Source organism: Engraulis encrasicolus, chromosome 19 (genome assembly GCF_034702125.1).
Source record: "Engraulis encrasicolus isolate BLACKSEA-1 chromosome 19, IST_EnEncr_1.0, whole genome shotgun sequence".
Taxonomy (NCBI): domain Eukaryota; kingdom Metazoa; phylum Chordata; class Actinopteri; order Clupeiformes; family Engraulidae; genus Engraulis; species Engraulis encrasicolus.
The window spans coordinates 2,632,507-2,655,284 of NC_085875.1; the positions used below are offsets into that span (position 1 = coordinate 2,632,507).

Sequence of the window (22,778 nt, forward strand, 5' to 3'; positions counted from 1 at the left end):
AATATTTGGTTTGAAAAGTCTATTGAATCTCCAGTAGTATTCAACGTCAAGGACAAGGTAAACTTTATTATCCCTCTGGGGGAAACTCAAGTGGTCAACATTTTACATCTCCTCAAGACATACGACAACACATAGACACTAGACACTGGACATACCACATTAAAATAAATAGGGGATAATATTCACTGGTTTTGAGATCAATTTTGAGATAAACAGTAATGCTGATATCATGGATGCCCTTTCAGAATAGCTACAGTGCATATGTTATTGGATGCAATGACCAAAACAGTGAGATTCCAGACATACTAAGAAACACACAGAGGGATAGGGCCAGCCAGCTGTGTCTCAGGTCCATGAAGTCTCTGGTGGTTCTTGAGGAATGTCCAAAAAGTGCTTGTCTACTTCAGTCCAGCAGAGGGCGATAATAAATTGCAGCATTGGACTTGCTGTACATGACGCACAGAGGAAAAGGCGGCTGGCGGGAGTGTCCAAAAAAAAGATTGTTTTGAAATTTCGACTGGCCTTTTCTTCTCCGTTTGGAACCAGCATGTGCGAAAAAAGCAAAGAGGTGTGTGTCTGTCTATTATATCTGTTTGATTTTCATAAAAATATCAGTGGGAAACGTCTCGGTGTGTTGGCATGAGCTATTTTCGTGGTTTTACGCACAGTTCTCTGGGATCATCATGAGTTGCAGCACTGAAGTGGAAGCGAGGATGGTGAGAAATTGAGAGCCCTATAAATGGGTGTTGTTGGCTATAAGGATGTCACAGTTTATACATCAGATTTTACCGTTGTTGAAATTATTGGAATCTTAACATCTAAAATTGCCACTACGAGCTGTTGAGGTCACAGAACTGTCATGCCAAGACAACAGTAGGGTCTAGGTCCATTCGCTTCGTCTGGTGCATGTCTGTAACAACTGCAATTGTGAAGGAAAATTTCTATTGCTGTCTAGCTTTGACATAGTAATTGAGACGTGCTGACTACCATGTTGAAGATATTAATAATATACAAGTTTAATGTCCATGTTTTTTGGTTGTTTGTTATTCACTTGACAGGTGAGTGAGTGGCTGAAAGTGGTGCTTGGAGAAGAACAGGTGCCCTGGTTTGAAGTGAACAAGAGCACTCTTGACATTCTGCACAAGCTGTCAAAGAACAGCGAGCAGCGATGCAAGGAGACAGAACTCCTGGTGGAGGACTTCAAGCAGAAGACAGAAGAATATAAAGTTGAAGGTACAAGACGTTTCACATGCTCTCACAATACATTGCATGCATTGACGGCACCAATATTGGGGCCTTGAAAATAAGGTCATAACAGCAACAATCCAAAGGACAACACGTGTTGAATTAAGTAATACACAATATAAAAACATTTAACAAGCTAGCTGCAATGCAATACAAACATCTAACATCTTGTGTGAAACCCAATTTCAATGGGTGACCTATAGCACACAAAATTACTAAGAATGCACAGTGGCGAATTTATCAACAGTGAGCATGCATTTAGAACGACAATGAGTGTGTTGCAATATGCGACCTTGCCTCCTCCACTTGCTTCTCTCCTCGTACCAGGAAGTAATATGTCATGATGACATCACTGACAACAGCTCAATTGTAGAGTCTTTTTCTCATTTGCAATTTGGGATGGTGAATAAAAAAACAGTCCCTCAAAAGTTGTTGTGGCTAGGCTGACAGCTGGGAAACTTTATCGTTTTCTCCACGGAGGAGGGGCCAGGAGGCGGGACGAGGAGACAAGCGCGAGTGGAGGAGGCAAGGTCGCATATTAAAACGTACTCTATATGGCCTGTTTGATCCCAGCAGTCTGATTACTGTATCAATTTCCTCATCAGGAGTCTACCATCAAGACCTGCTTGACTTCGTTCTGGGTGAACGTGCATCCTCTGACCTGCAGGAGGAGCCCCTGGGTTCCTGTCTGAAGGCTTTAGTGCACATCGTAGAAGAATTCAAACTCAAGGACACCAACGTGGGCAGGTGAGGCAGGAGCACTGCAGAGGACTTAAAGCTTTAAAGTATATCATGTCATGGTACAACTGACAATGTATGGGCAGTCATAGGTAAGCGGTTGGGGTGTCCGACTTGTAGCCCAAAGGTTGCCGGCTCGACTACCGCCCCGCTAGATTAGTGGGGGGAGTAATTAACCAGTGCTCTTCCCCATCCTCCTCCATGACTGAGGTACCCTGAGCCTGGTACTGTCTCGCTACACTGCTCCCCATGGGGCCCCATTTGGGGCTGCCCCCTTGCTGTGGAGTGCTATGTCACAATGACAATATAAGTTGGAGTGTGCTGGTTTACTTGCTGGTCAAAAATTCTTGAATGCAAAATAATATTCTGGGGTTGGCTGAAAATGGCCATTTCAAAGACAGGCCATCAAAAATTGACCCCTTTCCTTTTTAGAACAAAAAATCTCATCATGACGTTGGGTATTTCCTTTTAACAGAAAGTCATGGAAAACGATTTTTAAATCTGATTTGGAGTGGGAACCCTGGCTTTATGAAAGCCCACCTGGGAAACTCCCATTGACATTGTGACACAGCACTTCACAGTGCACACTGCACACAAAAAATTGCATGTATGCCTCACCTTGCAAGGAGGCAGCTGCAAATGGCGCCCCAAGGGAGCAGTGTGACCGTACCATATACAGTTACCCTGTAATGTCTGTAAGTCACTTCTGTAAAAGTATAAAAACTTTTCCCTCCACTTTATTCCTAACCAACGACGGAAAGGAGTGGGCATTTGAAACAGAAGCAGTGTTAACTTGACTTAAGACACAGGAAAGGCAAATGGCATGATACAGATGAGGAGATACAAATGAATGAAAGTTATATGACAATTTAATTATCAACTGCAAGGTAACATTACATTTAACTCAACGCTACTGTAGGTTAAATAGGATACAGTGAAATCAAATACAGTTTACCCAAGATAGATAGACAGAGAGAGAGAAAGAGAGAGGGAGAGAGGGAGAGAAAGACAGAGGTTGGAGCCCCATTCAGAGGTTTGATGAGACTCCCAGAGGAATTTCTAAGGTGAGCTTATATACGGCAACCCCCCACCCCCAAAAGTGTCCCTTTGTCTTGTCAGGGCCAGTGGCACCCCAGGTGTTTGAGCCACCACATGGAATAGGGGGGTGGGGGATGTCCCCTTAAGTCAACTTTTACCAGATAACAGCAACAGTAACAACAACAATATCAGTTCTGGGTCATCCAATAATCTCCATATTTACACTTTGGATAAAAGTGTCAGCTAAATGTAATGTAGTGTGTTGTAATGTGTTGTGCTGTGTTCGCGAGCAGCCTGATGTCATGTGTCTACAACCAAACTGCACGACTTCATGAGGAGGACGAGAGGAACCGGAGGCTGCAGAATAAACTCAGCAGTCTGGAGAGGAGGAAGGCAGACATACACACCTCCCAGAAGAGCTTAGTCAAGTAAGTACAGGAGGGAAGTCTATTACCTTCAGCAAAGACTGCGGCCATGTTTACATTAATAGCAATAAATGTAATCTCTGGCCATTTCACACCAGTTTCAAAAGTGAAGATGATTTCTACACCAGTCCATCTGGCATGTCTTTATTGTCAATCTACGTATATACGGATGGCACATTTGACATTGCACATCACGCTACATAATGCATTACATACCCTTGACATTCAGCCTTAGATTTTAAATTTCAGTTTTCTGTGCTTTTACCAGCATCCCAACCCTGAAACGTTTAAAAAGCTGGACTAGAAAGATTCACACATAACACATAATTAACACGTACACAAAATAATATACACACACATGTATACTTTTATATACGGTGTAGTATTTTAAAAGTTGTGCCGTTGTTAATTCAAAATGAATTTGTATGCAATGTGTTACTGCATGTTACTGCAATGTTGCTTAGGGATGCACGATGTATCGGCCAGATGTATCGGTATTGGCCGATATTTGACATTTCTCAACACATCAGACATCGGTCCGATGGGTAAAACTTGCCCGATAATAACGCAGATGTTTTTTTCAATATGTTACAGTTCTAAAAGATTGGACTTGACGGTGACTTTCATTGTTTGTCTTCTAGTTTATCTCTATTTTTTTTTTCATCAAATTTTAATATATGTTTGCATGTTTTTCTCCAGAACCATCTCAGAGACGCAGGCGTGTCAGGACGTGGAGACTGTGGAGACGGACGAGAAGCTGCTGAATATGGACTTCCTGGACAGGAAGCACCAGGAGCTGACGCTCAGGATCAAGAACGCTCAGGTACGGTTGTTTTGTTTTCCTTGTTAAAGGGGTATGCCACTATTTTGGGGCTTAATGCAGTTAAAATTGTTGGCTGGGGTTTATAAAGGTGGTAAAGTGTCTTATTTTTCATGTTAAGCTGTTGTCTTGCTTTAAGAGAAGTTAAAAGAGGGAATATGTCGCTAAGCTAGTGAAAGTCAATGCATCCGTGTACCCTTTAACTCACTTGATGCCAATGATGCTTAAGTGCGTCAGTTTTGTTTTGTTATACACATACATACAGTGGTTCATGCGCATACAGTGTGTGGGTTTTATTACCATGAGAGAATTTAGATACACTTTCACTCAGATGTTACACACATCAAATCTCTGAACATGCATGACTCTCAGGATAAAGAACGCTCAGGTACGTTAGTTTTGTTTTCCCTGTTAACTCACTTGATGCCAGTGATGCTTAAGTGCATAAATTCAGTTTCTTATTGTGAGGTGTAGACAGGCAAAAAATTCAATTTTCATTGGGTGTTCCAAGTATTTTTCGTTTTACATCGCGAACCCGGTCACCGAACACTCAGACTATTTTGCGGCGTGAACACGCCAGCCTGTTCGGTTGAAGATAAGGTGCAGGAGCAGGCACCTGCAGGGTTGTGTGAGGTAAAGTGACTTGCTGAAGAAGTGGCACATCAGCCATGCCTGATCTGGGATTCAAACTTGCCCTGCAACCCTTACTCCATACCCTTACTCCCCCCTGTCGGCTTCCCTGTCCACAGTTGCCAGTATTGAGCAATATCTTTCCTTAATGGCGCATTGTATGAATAGATATTTTGACATCGCTGTTAAACTGTTTTTGTTTTTTCATTTTTTTCTTTTTTTCTTTTTTTTTCATTTCAGGACCAGTTGGTGTCCAGAGATGTCAGTTCATCACTCACCCATCACTCCATCAAGGAGATGTCAGAGGTATGTTACACACATCACTCCAATGTTACACACTTCACTCTAATGTTACACACTTCACTCTAATGTTACACACTTCACTCTAATGTTACACACTTCACTCTAATGTTACACACTTCACTCTAATGTTACACACTTCACTCTAATGTTACACACTTCACTCATCAAGGAGATGTCAGAGGTATATTACACACATCACTCCAATGTTACACACATCACTCTAATGTTACACACATCACTCATCAAGGAGATGTCAGAGGTATTATATTACACACATCACTCCATCAAGTAGGGCTGTGGGTCGATATTGAAGCGAATCGTCATTAATCGTGATACGTAGTCACGATACGGAATCACTATGCAAGGGTATTATAATTAACTAATAATTAATGCTAATCATGTTGTTTTTTGTGTTTGTTGTTGTTGTTGCGTCCTTCCCTCAGCAACTGACGGTGCTGAAGCAAGAGATGGAGCCTTTTAAGAGGAAACTGCAGGCCTTCCACGGCCTCCCCCCTGTAAGTAGCATTCTGTGTTGGAATGAAATTGTCCTTGCGGTTTGCTTTTTTCTTTTTTTTCTCTTTTCTGCTGTTTATTGATTTTGATTGTATGATTTCCACAGAGCATTCCCCTGGCTCGACTGGCTGTAGCAGAATGCAAGAGCGAACTGGTAAGTGTGCGTGTGTGTGCGTCAGGGATGGAAATAAGCACCCGTCCACCTGCCAATGACGGGTGAATTTGGCCTTTGGCAGGTGAAATACGTCAACCCACCAGTCACCTTGATGGGTGACATTTTTGTACAGGCGCCCGGGTTCACGCTGAGTTATCCGTAGCATCAAAGGTTTAAGCAAATTGGAAATTAAAAGAGTTATTGGCATCACAATAACTGACTTAATGACCACAAAAGTATTTATTAGAAAATGATCTTACTTGGCATTATAATGTTTGGAACAGTTGAATATGAACTGGTAAAAATGGTGACTGGTAAAAATTGTGAGTGACTGGTAGATTTCAAAATCTACCTGCCACAGTGACTGGTGGGGAAAAATGTTAGGTTCCACCCCTGGTGTGAGTGCACATGTGTTTCTGTTCGAGGTCAGTGTTATTGATGTGATTTATCTGTGCTATCTCTAACATGGGGCAGCAGTGGCCTAGTGGTCAAGGAGATGGGCTTAAGTCAATGTCTGACATCGTCAATCCAAGTCACTTTATTCATGTTGTTATTTTGATGCAGTTACCAGAATTCCTTAGCATAGATGGCAATTATTGTTGCCATAGAAACCAGGCAGCCAGTCATGGCGCCGGCGCCCCCATAAATCGCTTCTTGGATGGGCTTAACGATCAGAGGGTTACAGGTTTGGATCCCACCCTTCTAGTCCCTACCACACTCCATGGCTGAAGTGTTCTTGACCAAGGCACCTAACCCCACGTTGCTCCAGGGACTCTAACAAATACCCTGCAAATAACTTAAAGTCGCTTTGGATAATAATAATAATAATAGTAGTAATGATGGTGATGATGATGAAAATAACAACAACATGCCTCTTTGCTGTCCTCTAGGAATCTCTTGATGCCATTCTGGATGAAAAGATTGACTGGAGGCACACATGAACCATCTGGGACGAAATCCATCAATTTTACATCCATCATTTCTTTCTTTGTCTCCCATTTTCTAACACCACCTATCTGTTTGTAAATAAGTTAATAAAGTATTAATAAAGTATCTTCAACATTTATGACTGACTTCAAGTTCATGATTTTATTTGCCAGACAAACTCTCTACAAGCAAGGACATGATGTGCAAATAGAGAAAAAATCAGAATCTGAAATATTACATCCCATTGTGTATTCATTTATTATGATTGACCCTCCGGTGTAGTACATAGCATAAGTAGGTCAACAGATACACCACCCTGATCAAAGAATGACTTGTATGGCACAATGTTAACATCTGTCAAAAATAGCTAACTTCATGAACTTTGCCAGCTCAGTCAGGTACTTGGGTACCACTCAGCACTAACTAAAACTTATATATTATATTATATAATATAACAATTACACTTAGTGCTATGTAATACAAATGAATTGCAGTTGAACACAGACTGTTGTTTTATATTTTTATGGTGTGGGACTTACACGCCAATCCACATAGTGGCGCTATTCTAAAGTTGATTCAGATCCACAGAAATTCACACAGGAAGAGGTTTGGTTCCAGCAACAAACATGGCGAGCTCCTGATGTCTCCTGTTTCACATTGGAATACTGTTGTATAATTTAGCCCAATCAGGGCATTAACTGCAAATATCATACGGGCAGTCCTACTACGGATCTATTGAAGATGTTTCTGACAACTGTGAACCGTAAGTGCGCACGTCCAGCATGATCACTGGTTCATGATGCTCCTTTCATGTCGTAGCAAATCTGTCCGATGCCGCCTTTGACAGTGGTCGCTTAGAAGTGTTAGAAAAGGGCATTGATTTCAGGTTTTCTTGTGGACAAAGCTGCTAAACGAAGTTTGGACCTACTACCTTTTGAAATGTCAACAGTGTGGCTATCCTTCTATAAAAGGTTACTGTGAAAACTTGATAGCATAAAGTAAGCATACTATTCATGAGCAATAAGGGCACCTAAGCATTGCCTGCCCAGACATGTTGCATTACTGGGATTGATAAGACACAAAGGGGGGTGACCCTCCACCTCTTTCTGTATCACCAGTAAACCACCGTAGTAATTCTATTGGCCCATTATATATGCAATGTAAACAGGCCTACTGGTGGTAGCCTACACTCAAGAGCAAGCAACTGAATGCCTGTGAATGATAACGCAACCTCTCTCTGGTGCTAGCATAACAACACACATCAGTGAGATTATTAGTGATGTTTTCCTTTTTGCAAAATGCAGACTAAACATTTTATTCTTCCTCTTACTTTTCAGTGGCAAAGAGCAAATCCAAGTAAGTGCAATTGTTTACATATTCTGGTTATTTATGCCAATACATTTTGCTTGTCAAACAAATAAGGTTGATGATAATAACAATAATAATAACTTTTTCAAGACAGTAATACAATAATGTGATGATGATAATAATTCTAAAGTAAGTATATAAGTTATTATCAAACAAATAAAGCCGTGGGTTGATGATGATAATAATAACTACCGGTAATAACTCTTTACAAATTAAGTTATTCTTAACCCAGTCATGTTGTGTGTTGAGTGATGATGCGATGGTGTGCTTCTCCTCCTCAAGGACCATCCTGGAAGTTATTATTGTTATTGTTAAACCAATAAGGTTGTGTGTTGAGTGATGATGCGATGGTGTGCTTCTCCTCCTCAAGGACCATCCTGGAAGTTATTATTGTTATTGTTAAACCAATAAGGTTGTGTCGTGTGTTGAGTGATGATGTGATGGTGTTATGTGGTTCTCCTCTCCTCTTCCAGGACCATCCTGGTGCAGATGCTGAGTGCGGCGGGAACTGGCTACTGCTTCAACGTCAAGAGGCCGCGCCTCAAGGACAAGATGGTGTTGAGGAAGCACGACCCCCTCGGTGAGAACTGGTCATATTTATGTATTATGGTAGTGTTTCTCAACAAGGGCTTTACAGCCCCCCAGGGGGAGTTAGGGAGGCATAGGGGGGTGTTGAGATGAATACCACTGAGAGGATGGGTGCTCAGTTGCCATTCCTAACGCACTCCCCTCCCTGTGCCGATGACAAGCCGCACACCACCAACCCAAACCCAACCCAAACTACATGTGTTCTCACAAAAAATGATGAATTGCAATGAATCTTGCTTGAGCGATTAATCAGTACCTTCATGACTTTAAAATCAGGACCAAAATATGTTTTAATTTGCTCTTAATTTGGCCTAATTATAATGTTTGCAAGCACAATTTTGGTCACAACCTCAACACAACCAAAATTCCGCGCACCCCCTTGAAATTTCTGGCGCACCCCCATGGTATGCCCACACCCCAGGTTAAGAACCACTGCATTAGACAACTAGAAGACTGCAGGTTCGAGCCCCGCTCTGCATGACCCCATCGATGTGTCCTTGAGCAAGATACCGGTGCTTAACGCCAAGTTGCTCCTGGTGGCAGGGTGGTACCCTGTGTGGCAGACACTGCCACCTGTGTGTGAATGTGAGTATAAATGGGTGAATGTGAGGCATACAATGATGTTAAGCGCTTTGAGTGCTCGAAGGAGTGGAGAGGCGCTATGTAAATGCAGTCAATTTACCTATTATATTGCTTAATTTGCTCAAAGTAACTCCAGGGGCCTATACTAAGAAGCTGGTTCAGGAGTAAACCAGGTGAAGTTAAGAGGTAAATCATGTAAAAAGACTGCACTTTCAATGATGAATATGCAAGCTTCACTCTCTGTTATTTATGTGCCACCATGGTTTTTCTTTCAGTGTTTTATATTCACCAATTGATTATGTACCTATGGTATTATTGCCTCATCTCCTTTTGTAAAGCAAGCGTCCTTGGGTTTCATGAAAGGCACCAGGGTGATTTAATCATAGTTTAATATAACCCCATTGATATTGCTTTAAATCTGAAACATATCCCCCCTTCTGGTGTTCTGACAAATCGCACCCTGAAGTGCACCATATAAAAACAAAGTTATTAGTATTATTTTATTTGTACTAATCAGCATTTTTTTTTTCTACTTCAGTCAACAAGCATGTGCTGTTCTTCGAAAAGAAGAAGATCCGGTCCCTGTAGAGACGGTTGAACACCTGACATGGTCTACAAGGTGGATTGAGGCATCTCAGCAGTTTCCATCCGCCTCAATGCTTGTGCCAGGTGTATGAGCTTAGTGTTTGTCAGCGACAACAACAGACTTTACTTTGCTGTCACTGTCTTTGCTGATGGTCCATTTTTTGTTTATATTTATGATATGTGGTTTTTTTTTTCTTCTCTGTCTTATTTCTGGTAGACTTGAAGCGATTCTTTAACTTTACTGAAGTCTACCAAGACAAGTGATCAAGCATAAAAACCATCAAGAATGTTCATGTGAATGAATAAAACATTTTATAATAATAATGACAATAACAAACAAGTGTCATTTCAGTTTGTTGTCAGAATTTAATCATATGAAGGCACCTTGTATGTTTGAATTACTAAACCTGTTTAACCCATTTAAGCCTAAGGCACCTGCAAAAAAACGCCTGCTGAATTCCTAAGCCCTCTTGGGGAAAAGGTGCCCTCAGCCTGTAAAAACCTAAATATCACAGCATCCGAAGCACAGAAATGAACATGGAAAAAAGTTGCATGTAAAACCTAGGACCCTCATCTTGCATTAGAATGTGATCATTCAGCTCAAACATTTTTAATAAAAATAAGACATTTCAAGGGCCTGAATGCAGCGTCTATGTCGCTCCGGGCGCCTAGTATACCAATGCATGGTATACGTACGCAACATCAGGCATAAATGGGTTAACAGATATTTCAGTGCAGAACTTGAAGAACAGTGCAGATATTTCAGAACTTGCTGCGTTTTGCAAAACGACTCCCCTCACTTGGCTTTTGGTGCATTTCCAACAGGTGTATTACATCTTTTTCCAATTAGCTAATATCGGTAAATAAAATTCTTCCAGAAAACATATTAAATTACATCAAGCTTAGTTTTAACATAAAAGTTCTTTAAAATAAAAATACTACCGGTAGTCTGTTTGATAGTCAATCAGTCTTATGATTGGCTCAGAGTCTATTTTTTGCATTCAGGGCCGTACAAAGCTCTAGGTTGAGTGCAAATAATTTCCCTCAATGAAAAATGAATGAACAATGAACTGTATGCTTACTGTACAACTGCTTGAAAATCACAAGCCTTAACCAATACCAGTCATCTCAAACCATTTCAGAAATGACAATTAGTTCATTGGCAATCAATTAATCAACAGCAGAAATACACATTTAGGAAGAGTAATCGTATTGTGCACACAACCCCATGGAAATTTCATCTTACTGCCAGCAGTTAATTGTACTACACAATGACTGTGATTGTGGGTCAGTAATGTGTGTGTATGCTATTGGAGTTGTGCAGGGAAGTCCTCCAGGTTATAAGGTGACTAAGCTATACAATAGGCATTGTGCTGCTGGCAGGTCCATGTGGTTATGAGGTCAGTAGGTTACAGGCGTAGGGAAGTCCTTCTTGCTGGGAAAGGAGGTCTGCGTTCCCTCTTTCTGGACTGACAGGCTGGCGACCACGTTGGCTTGGCGACACATCTCCTCCAGAGTCAGAGACGGCTGAAACGCCAGGTAGAACGCCAACGCTCCGATGAAGCTGTCGCCGGCCCCCTGAGACACACACAACAACACACACGGGAGACAACAGAAGAGGAGGACCGTCTGGTTGAAGAAGCAAGGTAACAAACCCTATTATGAAATCTACTTATGTGCATATGCACTTCAGTTATTTCGCAGTGAACTGATATGTCTGGAATCAGGATCAGTGTTTTCTGAAAATGGTTTGATAAATTGGATTAATATTATACACATTGGCATAATTTGCACAAGATGTAATACACAGCAAGATAAAATTATGCTTATACAGTAGAAAGCCAATGGAGTGTATCAAAAGCATCTGAGGCCTTTTAAAACACTTGAACTGTCACCAGCAGCACGTATGAGGAGTAGTTACGTTAAGTTAACAGTGGACACAATTTGGAAACACAAGGTCGTGAAGTAGAATAAAAAGTAGTCCCTCCCTGGATGTGTTTCTTACCGTCGTATCAACAGCGGTGACCTTGGTTGTTGGAATGTGTGTGGGGCTGGAGTCTTGTGACGACAGCACCACGCAGCCTTGAGATCCCAGCGTGACGATGACGGAGCCGCAACCCCGAGCCAGCAGCTCGACCCCGGCCCTTCCGGCATCTTCTATATTGCTCACCGCCTTACCCGTCAGAATCTCTGCCTGCAGACAGAGGTAGAGTAACTATCCTTTAATGAAATAATAAAATAATAATAATAACAACATAATAATAATAATAATAATGACTTTATTTGTATAGCACAATTCATAAAAGACAAGTAGCTCAATGTGCTTAACAAATAGATCCCGATCCAAGAATTCTTTTCAAAGATTCTTCACCATTGCAAGATAGGGTGAATTTTGACATGCCAGTTTCTAACTCCACAAAAAGAAGGCAGAAATGCTTCCTTGGCGGAGGTCTGCACACTTAGAGTGCATTTCTAGTTTTTTTTTTTATTAAACCTGCAAAACAGCACTTCCTGATGCTGTCTCCCAACAAGAGTGAACAGGGTCAACGCTTGTGTCATGCCCTTGCCCTTGTGTTGTGCCCAGAGTCGGCTCCAGCGCACATCTCTTGGGGGGGCGTAGGTAAAAAACAGGGGGGCACTGCCTTTTACCAAGTTCGAGTCAAGTTCACCACATAGAACTGGCGGCAGTCACGTTTACTTCTATCTACTGCATAGGCTGATCGCGCTACTACTCTGGAAAACACTTCCTCCTCCCTACCAATACACCAATATGTCTGTAAGCAAGACTGTTTAGTGCAAGGTGGACACCGCATTCAGCGCAGACGCGATATGTGTCCAGGATTATACTGTACTTTTATAGGCCGTCAAAATACAACAAGCCAATTCACAGCAGTGAAGGATATTAAAATTGAACAGTCATAATGCAATGGTTTTAAAAGTGTTTTAGGCCTATATATTTTTTTGTCCTGTGTTGGGTGCTGGGGCACCAGTGGCTACTAGGGGGGGCACTGCCTACAAATGCCCCCCCATAGCGCCGACACTGGTTGTGCCCGTGTACGTATGTTAAATGGAGAGTCACGCTTGGAGAAAATGAGATCAGCTGTTTGCCTGTCTGCTGCACTGCTAACACTGGTCAGTCAGTCTCTTTCCAGCGCCTGACACAATCACTTATTGCAGAAATCTGTCTGTCTGCCCGGCCTCTTTAGCCCATGATCTCAATGCCAGGGACAGATTACAGCACAGGCCTACCGGGCCCAGGCCCAGGGGCCCAAGAGTCAGCCCAGGGGCCCAAGAGTCAGCCCAGGGGCCCAAGAATCTAGCAGATATATAATATTTGCATTTTAATATTGTGTTAAAATCACACTTATAGGTGTACTATGCGGCCGACCCGGGTTCGATTCCCACCCTGGGTCCTTTGTCAGCCCATCCCCGTCTCTCTCTCTCCCTCCCCACTCGCTTCCTGTCACCATCTTCACTGTACTATCATAAAAAGTCAAAAAGACCAAAAAAATATCTTTTTAAAAAAAATCGCACAACATAAGTAGACTCTCACACCTGTCCTAAAACCCTGAATCATTTTGTAAACTAACAACAGCCATTGAGGGGGGGCTTTCTTGTTGTCTGGCCCAGGGGCCCATGGAGGGGGCCTTTCTTGTTGTCTGGTCCAGGGGCCCATGGAGGGGGGCCTTTCTTGTTGTCTGGTCCAGGGGCCCATGGAGGGGGGCCTTTCTTGTTGTCTGGCCCAGGGGCCTATGGAGTCCCAATCCGTCCCTGTTCAATGCCCACATGACCCACAGAGATGCAGCCACGTTGGCAGACTGGGGAGGAACGTGACCACAGCCTCTGCCAAATGTTTTGCCTAATTTGTCAATGTTTGTGGCATTGCTTGTTTTTTCTGTGGGTAATACTTTTTTTCCCAAGATATTTTATGGGCTTTTTGTTCAGTAGAGATGATGAGCGGAAATCAGTGGGACAGAGAGATGGGGGGCAGGGTTGGGACATGACCCAGCCAAGACTCTAACCTAGCATTTATCTCAAGAGGTCCGAAGGATCCTGAACAAATTTTCTTGGTCAAACTAAACAAGTCAGACATGTGTGATAATAATATGGAACAAGGCTCATGGCCAAGGGGCTTCCTGCTCCCTTAAAAGGTGTTTTTTTCTCTCTTACCTCATTGATAATAATAATAATAATACATAAGTTTTATATAGCTCTTTTCACGATACTCAAAGTCGCTTTACAGATGAGAAAACATGTAGACAATACAGACATACAGGGAAACAACAGAACAATGAGAGACAACAGGGCTGCGGTGGTGATTAGTGAAGACAAATTGCATCTGCACCTCCATCTAGTATTTACCTGGTGCACCACGTGAGGTTACGTTGTGCCTGTACAGAATGTAATCGCTTGTGGTTTGTAATAATAGGTTTCAGCAGAGCTTGGAAGTCAGAGTTAGGCCAATTCCATTGACCACTGTGTTACATTTTTTAAACAAAGATGGCGGCTCATGTAGATTTCGACACACAGATCGCAATTGACAAAGTTCCAAAATAGTTCCAGGAAGTGAGCGTCGAACATAGAGAGTGCAGTAAAAATAACTAATTAATTTTAATTAATAATTTATTTTTTATGTCAACTTTGCTTATTGTGTAGTGGTTCTGTGTTGGTCTCTAGCAAAAAGGAAGCTCCTGCCTACAATTATTTCATCTAGTTAAATTGTCACCAACCGACTTTTTGTACCAAGGTTGTCACAACTCGGAATTCTATGGCTCTGGTTTTCAGTTGTTGTATGTAATAGCTTGTGGTTTGTGATAACAGGCTTCAGTTGTTTTCCTCTCTCTCACCTCAGTCTCGTTGCAGCACAGGATGTCTGAGTATTTATAGAAGTCTGGGGACAGGTCAGAGGCGGCAGGTGCGGGATTGAAAATGGTCTTAACTGTAGGAAGAAACGGGAAAACATTGAAAATGTAACCCCTTAAGACACAGCCAAAGACAATGCCCCTGTCATACATTTGCTGTTACCAGAATGGCAATAATCAAGTTGTAACATATTACTAAAGGGTCTATGTAATGCCATAATAGAGTAGCCTAGTATGGCAGTTAAGTATTTTCAACAACTATTACAATGGCATCAATTATGGGGCTACAACACAGAATTATAATATGTACCGGTACATGAAACATACAAAATATGCCCTCTTCTGCCGCTAAGGTTTTTTAAAATCAAATTTTCAGATATAAAACACATGGAGATCATTAATGAGTGAGTAATTTCCTGATGTGCAGTGGAGTAGTATGAGGAGGAACACGATCGATGGTGTGCAGATTGTATACTGTATATTAGTGTTCCCCTTTCCATCCCCCTCCCACCCCTCCTTCAACAATCAGTGATAACTATTGCAATGAGAGACTTTTTTATATCTGAATGTTTAATGTGAAATAATCTATTTATTTATTTTTGTATGTATGCTACTAGACACCTAAATTTCCTTCGGGATCAATAAATGTTACTCTACTCTACTCTACTCTAGTGTTAGTAATGTCTATATTAATACATGCATACAGACATTTGCTGTTTGCTTCATGGGTAGTGGTAGTAGTAGTGTAGTAGTAGTTATAGTAGTAGTATACTGCCCTACAATCTTAGAACGCAGTAACTCTGAAAACGGCAAACTGAGAAAAAAGGCTTCAAAGTTTTCCATATGGCGCGACAACTGTGTTGTCGGTAAATTGGTGGTGACACTTCCTGGTAATGCTTGTTTAGGATAGAAATTTAATGCACACAAAAACCCCCCCAAAAAAACAACATTTATGTGTCTTTTTGCCACAAAAAACAGAGTTACTGCGTTCTTGGCTGGTATTACTGCCACAAAATGGAGTTACTGTAGGAGTTACTGCGTTCTTAGCTTGTATTACTGTCTACTCCCAAACCAGTCCCATTGGAACGTGCAGCAGTAACTCGCCGACTTACTGCGTTTTTGTTTAACCTTTTTTGGGTCATTTTTGCACTTTCAAAATGAGTTTTCTCCAAAACGGGACAGTGTTGGACCACCATTTTTGGACACAAGACAAATGAGGTAGTTTAGAACCGATTTCCGATATAATTTTTTTTTCGACCATTTTGAGTTACTGCGTTCTAGTATTGCACGGCAGTATAGTAGTAGTAGTGGTAGTAGTAGTAGTAGCAGCAGCAGCAGCCGCACCAGCAGTAGTAGTAGCAGTAGTAGTAGTAGCAGAGATTCAAGATTCAAGATTCAACAAGCTTTATTGGTAGATTTATTGTTAGAAAATTGTCTTTTGATTGAAGGCTTGTGTGTGTGTGTGTGTGTGTGTGTGTGTGTGTGTGTGTGTGTGTGTGTGTGTGTGTGTGTGTGTGTGTGTGTGTGTGTGTGTGTGTGTGTGTGTGTGTGTGTTGGTGTGCTCCATTATTCGCCCTCTGTACTGTGTACCTTGTTTGAGTGCAGTGAAGTACCCTTTCCACCCTCCGCGATTCACGAGGCGAGTACATTCCGATTCCCGTTCTGTCTGATACACTTAACGGAAATGACGGTTGGTCGCGTGTCATCCGAGTTTACCAACCGCCAATATGCAATTCATCACGGAAGGCACTGTTTGTTATGCTGACACTTTTTAAAGTTACCCCTGCCTCTAATACACATGGCGAGTGTCTTTGGAATCAAAACTATGTTGTTATCTCAGAGATTCAGCCGTTTGACAGATCTGACACTCAACTACGTAACAAACATGGCGGCCGTTGAGTGCGAAAAGTGTACAGTAACTCCACACTTCAAAAAATGGCCGTTTTGGGGGCGTTATCCGGGTAATTTACAGTGCACTTTACCGTCGTGATTAGAAATGGAACACCCTGTGTACCCAAATACAGTGCGGAAAGGGCTGACAGTACGAGTATTGGAACACACCATGTGCGTATGCGTGCGTGACTTGAGGTGGACGTACTACCATTGTGGTTGTGTGCTGTGCTGCATGGGTCATAGGTAGTTGTAATTAAGGTGCTACGTATTAAAATGAAATGATGATGTGGACGTACCGCGGTGCTTGTGTGCCGCGCGGAGGGCCTTCAGTGAGGTGTCGGCGCTGATCTCCAGCTGGCATATGAGCACCTTAGCACGACTCAGGGCCCCCTCCGCCCGCTCCAGCTCACCGTCGCCTAGCAACAGGTTGGCACCCGGCACGATCACAATGGCATTCTCACCTGGACCGGGACAAAGTATTACATTATATTACATTACATTACATTATATTACATTACACTACATTATATTACATTACATTACATTACATTACATTACATTACTGTACATTAACTTTACATTACACTACTGTACATTACATTGCATTACAATACATTACAATACATTACATTACATTAAATTATATTACACTACATTACATTACATTTAGCAGAGGCTTTTATCTAAAGTGACTTACAAAGAGAACAGGGACCAGAGCTGTGTAAAGTAGAAGCTGAAGTCCTCTTACAGATCGTAATTACAACACTAGTGTAGTACGTTACATACAGCTGCAACTATGTAATATCATACTACTAGTGTTGTAATTACATCAGTAATAGTACTTCTATTTCTACTTTATACAACTCTGACAGGGACAAAGTATTACATTACATTACATTTATCATCCAAAGTGCCTTCCAAGGAGGACATACAAGCAAGTACAGAATGTGGGGGGGTCAATTCAAAGTGCAGTTTTTGTAAAAACAAAAACAGAACAAAATAAAAGTGAGGGAAAAGTGAGATTATCACTCTAATAAATAACCAAGACACACTGCTATTTCACTGCTGCATTGTCCCCAAAACTGGTTGTTGGAATAACTGACCTTTCCAAATACCTGGCAAATGTGTACAGGTGAAAACATAACAACATAACAACTTTGTCATATTTCCATGTGGGTAACTGAGTATTTCATATATGGCTCGAAGACATTTTAATAGTAGCACACGTCAGGGGCAGACGCAACCACAGCTAAGGCAATTATTGTATGAATTATTGTATATTGTAATATTGTATTGAACTTTATATTTCTTACTAAGAAAACATCATTGACCCACATACATGAGCTACTTGGAGCTTATTAGTTAGTTAGTTAGTTAGTTAGTTAGTTAGTTAGTTAGTTAGTTAGTTAGTTAGTTAGTTAGTTAGTTAGTTAGTTAGTTAGTTAGTTAGTTAGTTAGTTTGTTTGTTTGTTTGTTTGTTTGTTTGCTTGTTTGTTTGTTTGTTTGTTAGTTAGTTAGTTAGAGCTTTATTTGTCCCCGTGGGGCAATTGTTCTTGCATTAAACTCGCTGGCACAATACACATAAGACACAGTGAGACATACTGTATAAGCAGACAAACACATAGAACATAAAACAGAACACAGAAATTGACATTCACACTAGTACACATTGGGTGGCTGCATACTACTTGACCTCATTTAGTGCTTTTATCGCTTGGTGAATAAAAGAGAACTTTGACCTATTTTTGGACAGGAGGGGGGGGGACAAAAATGACGTCCAGAGGGCAGGAGTTGGAAAGAGGAGGACAGTGGATGTGTGTAATGAGCATTGATGTTGTCAGCCTTTTTAGCATTATTTGCCATGTGTTACCTGTATCAGTGACAATAACATACATTTATATATTGAGTTGCTGTGAGCTTGTTTGCCATGTGTTACCTGTATCAGTGACAATAACATACATTTATATATTGAGTTGCTGTGAGCTTATTTGCCATGTGTTACCTGTATCAGTGACGATGATGGAGGCGGCTCCAGTGGCCGCCTCGCTAGTCTGCTCCACGAAGTCTACACAGATGAGAGATGAGATGAAAAACACTCATGAGGAATCAAACAAATATGGAAACTTTTTGGTTACATTCACAATAAATTCATAATGGTTTGGTAACACTTTAGAATAATAGGCGCTTATATCACTTATAAAGTATTAGTAACACTTAGTTAATAATGAACTCATAATGAACAAGACAATAATTACAATGTTTTAGTTGTTACATTCACAAAAACTTAAAACCGGCGTTCATCATTACCTGTAGCTATGCCATTGTTCTTAAAGTTTTGTATGTAATTGTCCCCAAAAACATCTTTGCCAACCTGCAACAGAACAAAGCAACAATTTCATACTGTTTTCACGTGATCTTTTTCATTATGTGTTATTGGAAGATGCTTCTAAATGCAGCAAAATGTATCACCATTATTTTACAGCAGATAAAAGCAGCAGTACACATGCAGTGGAAGGCGTGCACAGATAGGGACGAGGTGGTGCTTAAGCACCTGCCCCTTGGCCTACTGGACAAAAGATGCCCTTTTTAAAAGTCATTTTTGACAGATTTGTTTTTTTTGTCACGATGTACTGTGGTCCATGTTGACGTGATAATCTTCAAAGGCTTCATGATCAACAGCATGTGACAGTAATGACTCCGCCGCACTGCTCCCTTGGGGCTGCCCTCTTGCACGGGTGAGGCATAAATACAATTTCATTGTGTGCCGTGAGCTGCCCACCACGCGTGGTGTGGAGTGCTGTGTCACAATGACAAAGGGAGTTGGGCTTTCACTTTCACATAATCTGTAGCCTCTGTAGCCTAGTAGTAATGCCAAAAGTTCCACATGCACCCCCACCAACCCTCCCCAATTCAGCACTTGCCCCCCAAAACATCTGTGCATGGCAGCCCATTGGTCCCACCCCACCACAAGCATTAGTTACCTTGCAGCCCATTGGTCCCCCCCCACCACAAGCATTAGTTACCTTGCAGACCATTGGCCCTCTACCCACCACATACTCATTAGTTACCTTTCAGACCATTGGCAGAGATTCTAGGAGTATTATTATTAGTCGTATCCACTCTCTCTGCCATTGGTCCCTTCTAGTACCCACCACATGCTCATTACCTTGCAGACCATTGCCGTTTTGGCTCCCAGCCTGGCCGCCTGTACGCACTGGTTGGCTCCTTTCCCTCCGAAGCCAATGAAGAATCTGTGGCCATGGATGGTCTCTCCGATTTTGGGCAACCTTGGGGTCTGACTAATACAAAGAACCAGTGGCAATGAATTGACGTGATGATGACATCTGACCAACTGTGTTATTGGACAGTGCAGTTGTTTTTACTGTATGTTATGTGTGGAAATAAGCAGATGTCTCAAAAGTAAAAGTAAAAAAAGAAACACTTTCCTTCCAACACATCTGAGTAACCAGTAGACCTGTGCACTTTGTCTTACGATCAGCTGACTCTGCGTTGGTTGGATCAAGTTGGTTGTGGGTTCTTATTAGGTTTTTGGTGTTTTCAGTAACAACACAGTCTGTCTACCTCCTTAGATACAATGGAGTAACTGGTGTAACAGCTATGTAATATCATGTGCTAGTGTTGTACTTACACCATGAATTTACTTTTACTTTTCACTATGTTTAACCGGATCACACCACACTCTCGATTAAAAGGTGCCAAACATAAACAAAAACTGTGTAAAATTGAAAGAAAAATGTCTGCACACTTAAATCCCCTTTGTGTTCTTTTTAATAATAGGCCAAGCTTGCGGTCTATTGACCTTCCTCAGGGCTCAGGGATTGAAGTGTGCAGACGTTTTTCTTTCAATTGTACACTTTTACTTTTCACACCTCTGAAGTAATTCTTTAGTTCCAAAATTCCCGGCTAGTCTACAAATGAACAACAGGGGGCGCTGTGTTGCTTTGAACAGCACTACATATACAGTATCAACACTCCACACAACTGGATTTCAAACTTCAAAGTCATGCATGGCACTATGATAATCTTTCTGTATATTTATTTATTTATTTATTTATTAAAATAAGCCAAGACGGTATGTGTTTTCACCACAAACTGCCTCTTTCCAGTTAAGTGTTTGTAAATGATCCAGAACTTCAGTTGCTGTAAAAATGAAAATGAAATGCTTTGACTGAGCTTACCGAGTCAGTCTCTGTGATGTGCTTTGGGAAGGAAATTGAATTTGTTTTTTGAGTTTTCAGGTTGTGTTCACATACTTCAGGCAGCTATGGTCTGAAAATTCAGAACTTTTGGAGTGAGGAGGAGTCCGCACACTTAAACTCCTTTCTTTGATTTGTTTTATTCCATTGGAGGGTTACATTTCGACCATTGTCTCTCTACACCTACCTGCACCTCACAGATTCGCTGCACCTTTTACCTAGGATGTAGGCCTAAACAATCTCTCCACCCTCACCCCAAAATTCACTAGTCAGCGGTTTAGATCCCCTGCTGAGAGAATAGCTAATGCTACGCTGCACAACATTCACGACAATGGCCTGAGGTAAATTCACTGTGAATCTGATCAATTGGGCAGCCGTGGCAGAGTGGTTACGGAGATGGGCTTGCCTTTACATCAGATGGTTGCAGGTTTGAATCCCACCTTCCCTCTCCCTACCACACTCCATGGCTCAGGTGCCATTGAGGTTATGCACCTAATCCCCTACTGCTTCAGGGACTGGAACCAATACCCTGCAAATAACTAAGTCAGTTTGGATAAAAGTGTAGTGTAATGTATTGTAAAATCACTCTGGATAAGACTGATGGCTAAATTTGACATTGTGTCAAGGGTTCTGCAGTGGCATGGACATTGACGCTACATTATTTGTGGAACCAGTTGATTTTCACACTCACCTGACAAGGTCTGTCATGCAGGAACCCACGACCATCACATCATAGGCCTCGCCACTCTAATAGAAAGACAGTTAAGAATTACATTTTTACCATTTGAACAGAAATAATGTTAAAGAAATGCAAAGTCTTGTGTTACAAAAATCTCATTACAACATCAATTGATATATTTAGAGTTTGAGTACTTGGTTTTCATCATAAATTGATATCAGTGCGACCATATGCAGGAAGGAATACCTGATGATAATCTCAGACATCTGAATAGTTCTAGAACTGCCAAGTGCACAGATGCAATAGACAGTTTTGCACAAAAATGCTTTGATGAGTATGCATGCTCAAGTCAAGTCAAGTCAAGTCAAGTCAAGTCAAGTAAAGCTTTGCACACTATGGAAGGCCCTGCACTCGTCATCAAATCATTTTGTGTGAAACTATCCATGGTAAATATCCCATGATCAAGTAGTTCTTCTCAGAGGCTGAACTAATGCCACTGCCTTTGCTCTGTAGGCCTACCACTGGAGTGGACAGTGACAACCAAAAGATCTCCCATTTTCATGGGTTGGTGTTTTTTTCTGGACCAGGAAGCTGCACTCTGTAATACATTGTGAACTGAAACGTCATTTTGTCCTGTTGATGATCATATCCCCCTCACTCACCCCAGTAGACACCATAATCAACACTAGTTCTATGGGTAGTGTGGGTGCTGCTCCCTCTTGCTGAACTCGCCCAACGTTATCACACTTGTGCGACACATATTTATGCAGGCACATGATCGAACAACTGACTGTTTGACAACTAATCTCTTCATGAATGCACATATTTTCAGACAATCATGTACGACTAGAGCGCTAGACAATGCACTAAAAGAATGGACAAAACAAACTAGCTGTACTTTCACCAAACACAGCTGTCAGTTCCTCTTCATTTCGTATATCAAAACACGTGACGGGTCAAATTTCTCACCATAACTGTGCAGAAGATGCAGCGATTGTACTTGTATGACTATGTTTGATCGCAGGTTTTATCACCCAAAATATCAGGATAAAATTGCGAATTACTTGCAGGTTCTACCCCTGTGTTGTGAAGCTGAAGCAGTTGTTGCAACGAGGGTGAACCCTTGGACCTCTCGTGCAAAGGTCTGATAAGTAATATCCCAATAAGGTACATTTTTAATGCAGCACCATCGTAAATTATTCAATCTTAAA

General features: G+C 41.6%; 3 protein-coding genes across 3 annotated transcripts; 2 read left to right on the forward strand and 1 right to left on the reverse strand.

The window, feature by feature from the left end:
• Nucleotides 1-451: 451 nt before the first annotated feature.
• Nucleotides 452-6,932, forward strand: haus1 (HAUS augmin-like complex, subunit 1). The gene is made up of 9 exons (XM_063183427.1): nt 452-568; nt 1,059-1,233; nt 1,851-1,992; nt 3,315-3,449; nt 4,146-4,269; nt 5,137-5,202; nt 5,643-5,714; nt 5,819-5,866; nt 6,757-6,932. Exons 1-9 carry the CDS (start codon nt 548-550, stop codon nt 6,805-6,807), a joined length of 834 nt encoding a protein of 277 aa, XP_063039497.1. The 5' UTR covers nt 452-547; the 3' UTR covers nt 6,808-6,932.
• A 452-nt stretch (nt 6,933-7,384) lies between these two features.
• Nucleotides 7,385-10,247, forward strand: mrpl33 (mitochondrial ribosomal protein L33). The gene is made up of 4 exons (XM_063223961.1): nt 7,385-7,556; nt 8,131-8,149; nt 8,635-8,741; nt 9,870-10,247. Exons 1-4 carry the CDS (start codon nt 7,535-7,537, stop codon nt 9,917-9,919), a joined length of 198 nt encoding a protein of 65 aa, XP_063080031.1. The 5' UTR covers nt 7,385-7,534; the 3' UTR covers nt 9,920-10,247.
• A 96-nt stretch (nt 10,248-10,343) lies between these two features.
• On the reverse strand, nt 10,344-22,716 carry rbks (ribokinase). Its single transcript, XM_063223962.1, has 9 exons — nt 22,537-22,716; nt 21,580-21,635; nt 19,838-19,970; nt 18,979-19,042; nt 18,674-18,736; nt 16,968-17,132; nt 14,764-14,855; nt 11,922-12,110; nt 10,344-11,494 (listed from the first exon to the last, which is right to left on the reverse strand). Exons 1-9 carry the CDS (start codon nt 22,537-22,539, stop codon nt 11,318-11,320), a joined length of 942 nt encoding a protein of 313 aa, XP_063080032.1. The 5' UTR covers nt 22,540-22,716; the 3' UTR covers nt 10,344-11,317.
• Nucleotides 22,717-22,778: the final 62 nt, after the last annotated feature.

Bases quoted from the DNA above. Each gene is read 5' to 3' on its own strand.
- haus1 (XM_063183427.1), top strand. From the start codon at position 548: ATGTGCGAAAAAAGCAAAGAG. The intron at 3,450-4,145 runs GTAAGTACAGGA...GTTTTTCTCCAG, and splicing joins TCCCAGAAGAGCTTAGTCAA to AACCATCTCAGAGACGCAGG. The intron at 5,715-5,818 runs GTAAGTAGCATT...TGATTTCCACAG, and splicing joins CCTTCCACGGCCTCCCCCCT to AGCATTCCCCTGGCTCGACT.
- mrpl33 (XM_063223961.1), top strand. From the start codon at position 7,535: ATGTTTCTGACAACTGTGAACC. The intron at 8,742-9,869 runs GTGAGAACTGGT...TTTCTACTTCAG, and splicing joins GAGGAAGCACGACCCCCTCG to TCAACAAGCATGTGCTGTTC.
- rbks (XM_063223962.1), bottom strand. The intron at 18,737-18,978 runs GTAATGATGAAC...TCATCTGTGTAG, and splicing joins GAACAATGGCATAGCTACAG to ACTTCGTGGAGCAGACTAGC. The intron at 17,133-18,673 runs GTAACACATGGC...GTCCCGGTCCAG, and splicing joins CATCATCGTCACTGATACAG to GTGAGAATGCCATTGTGATC.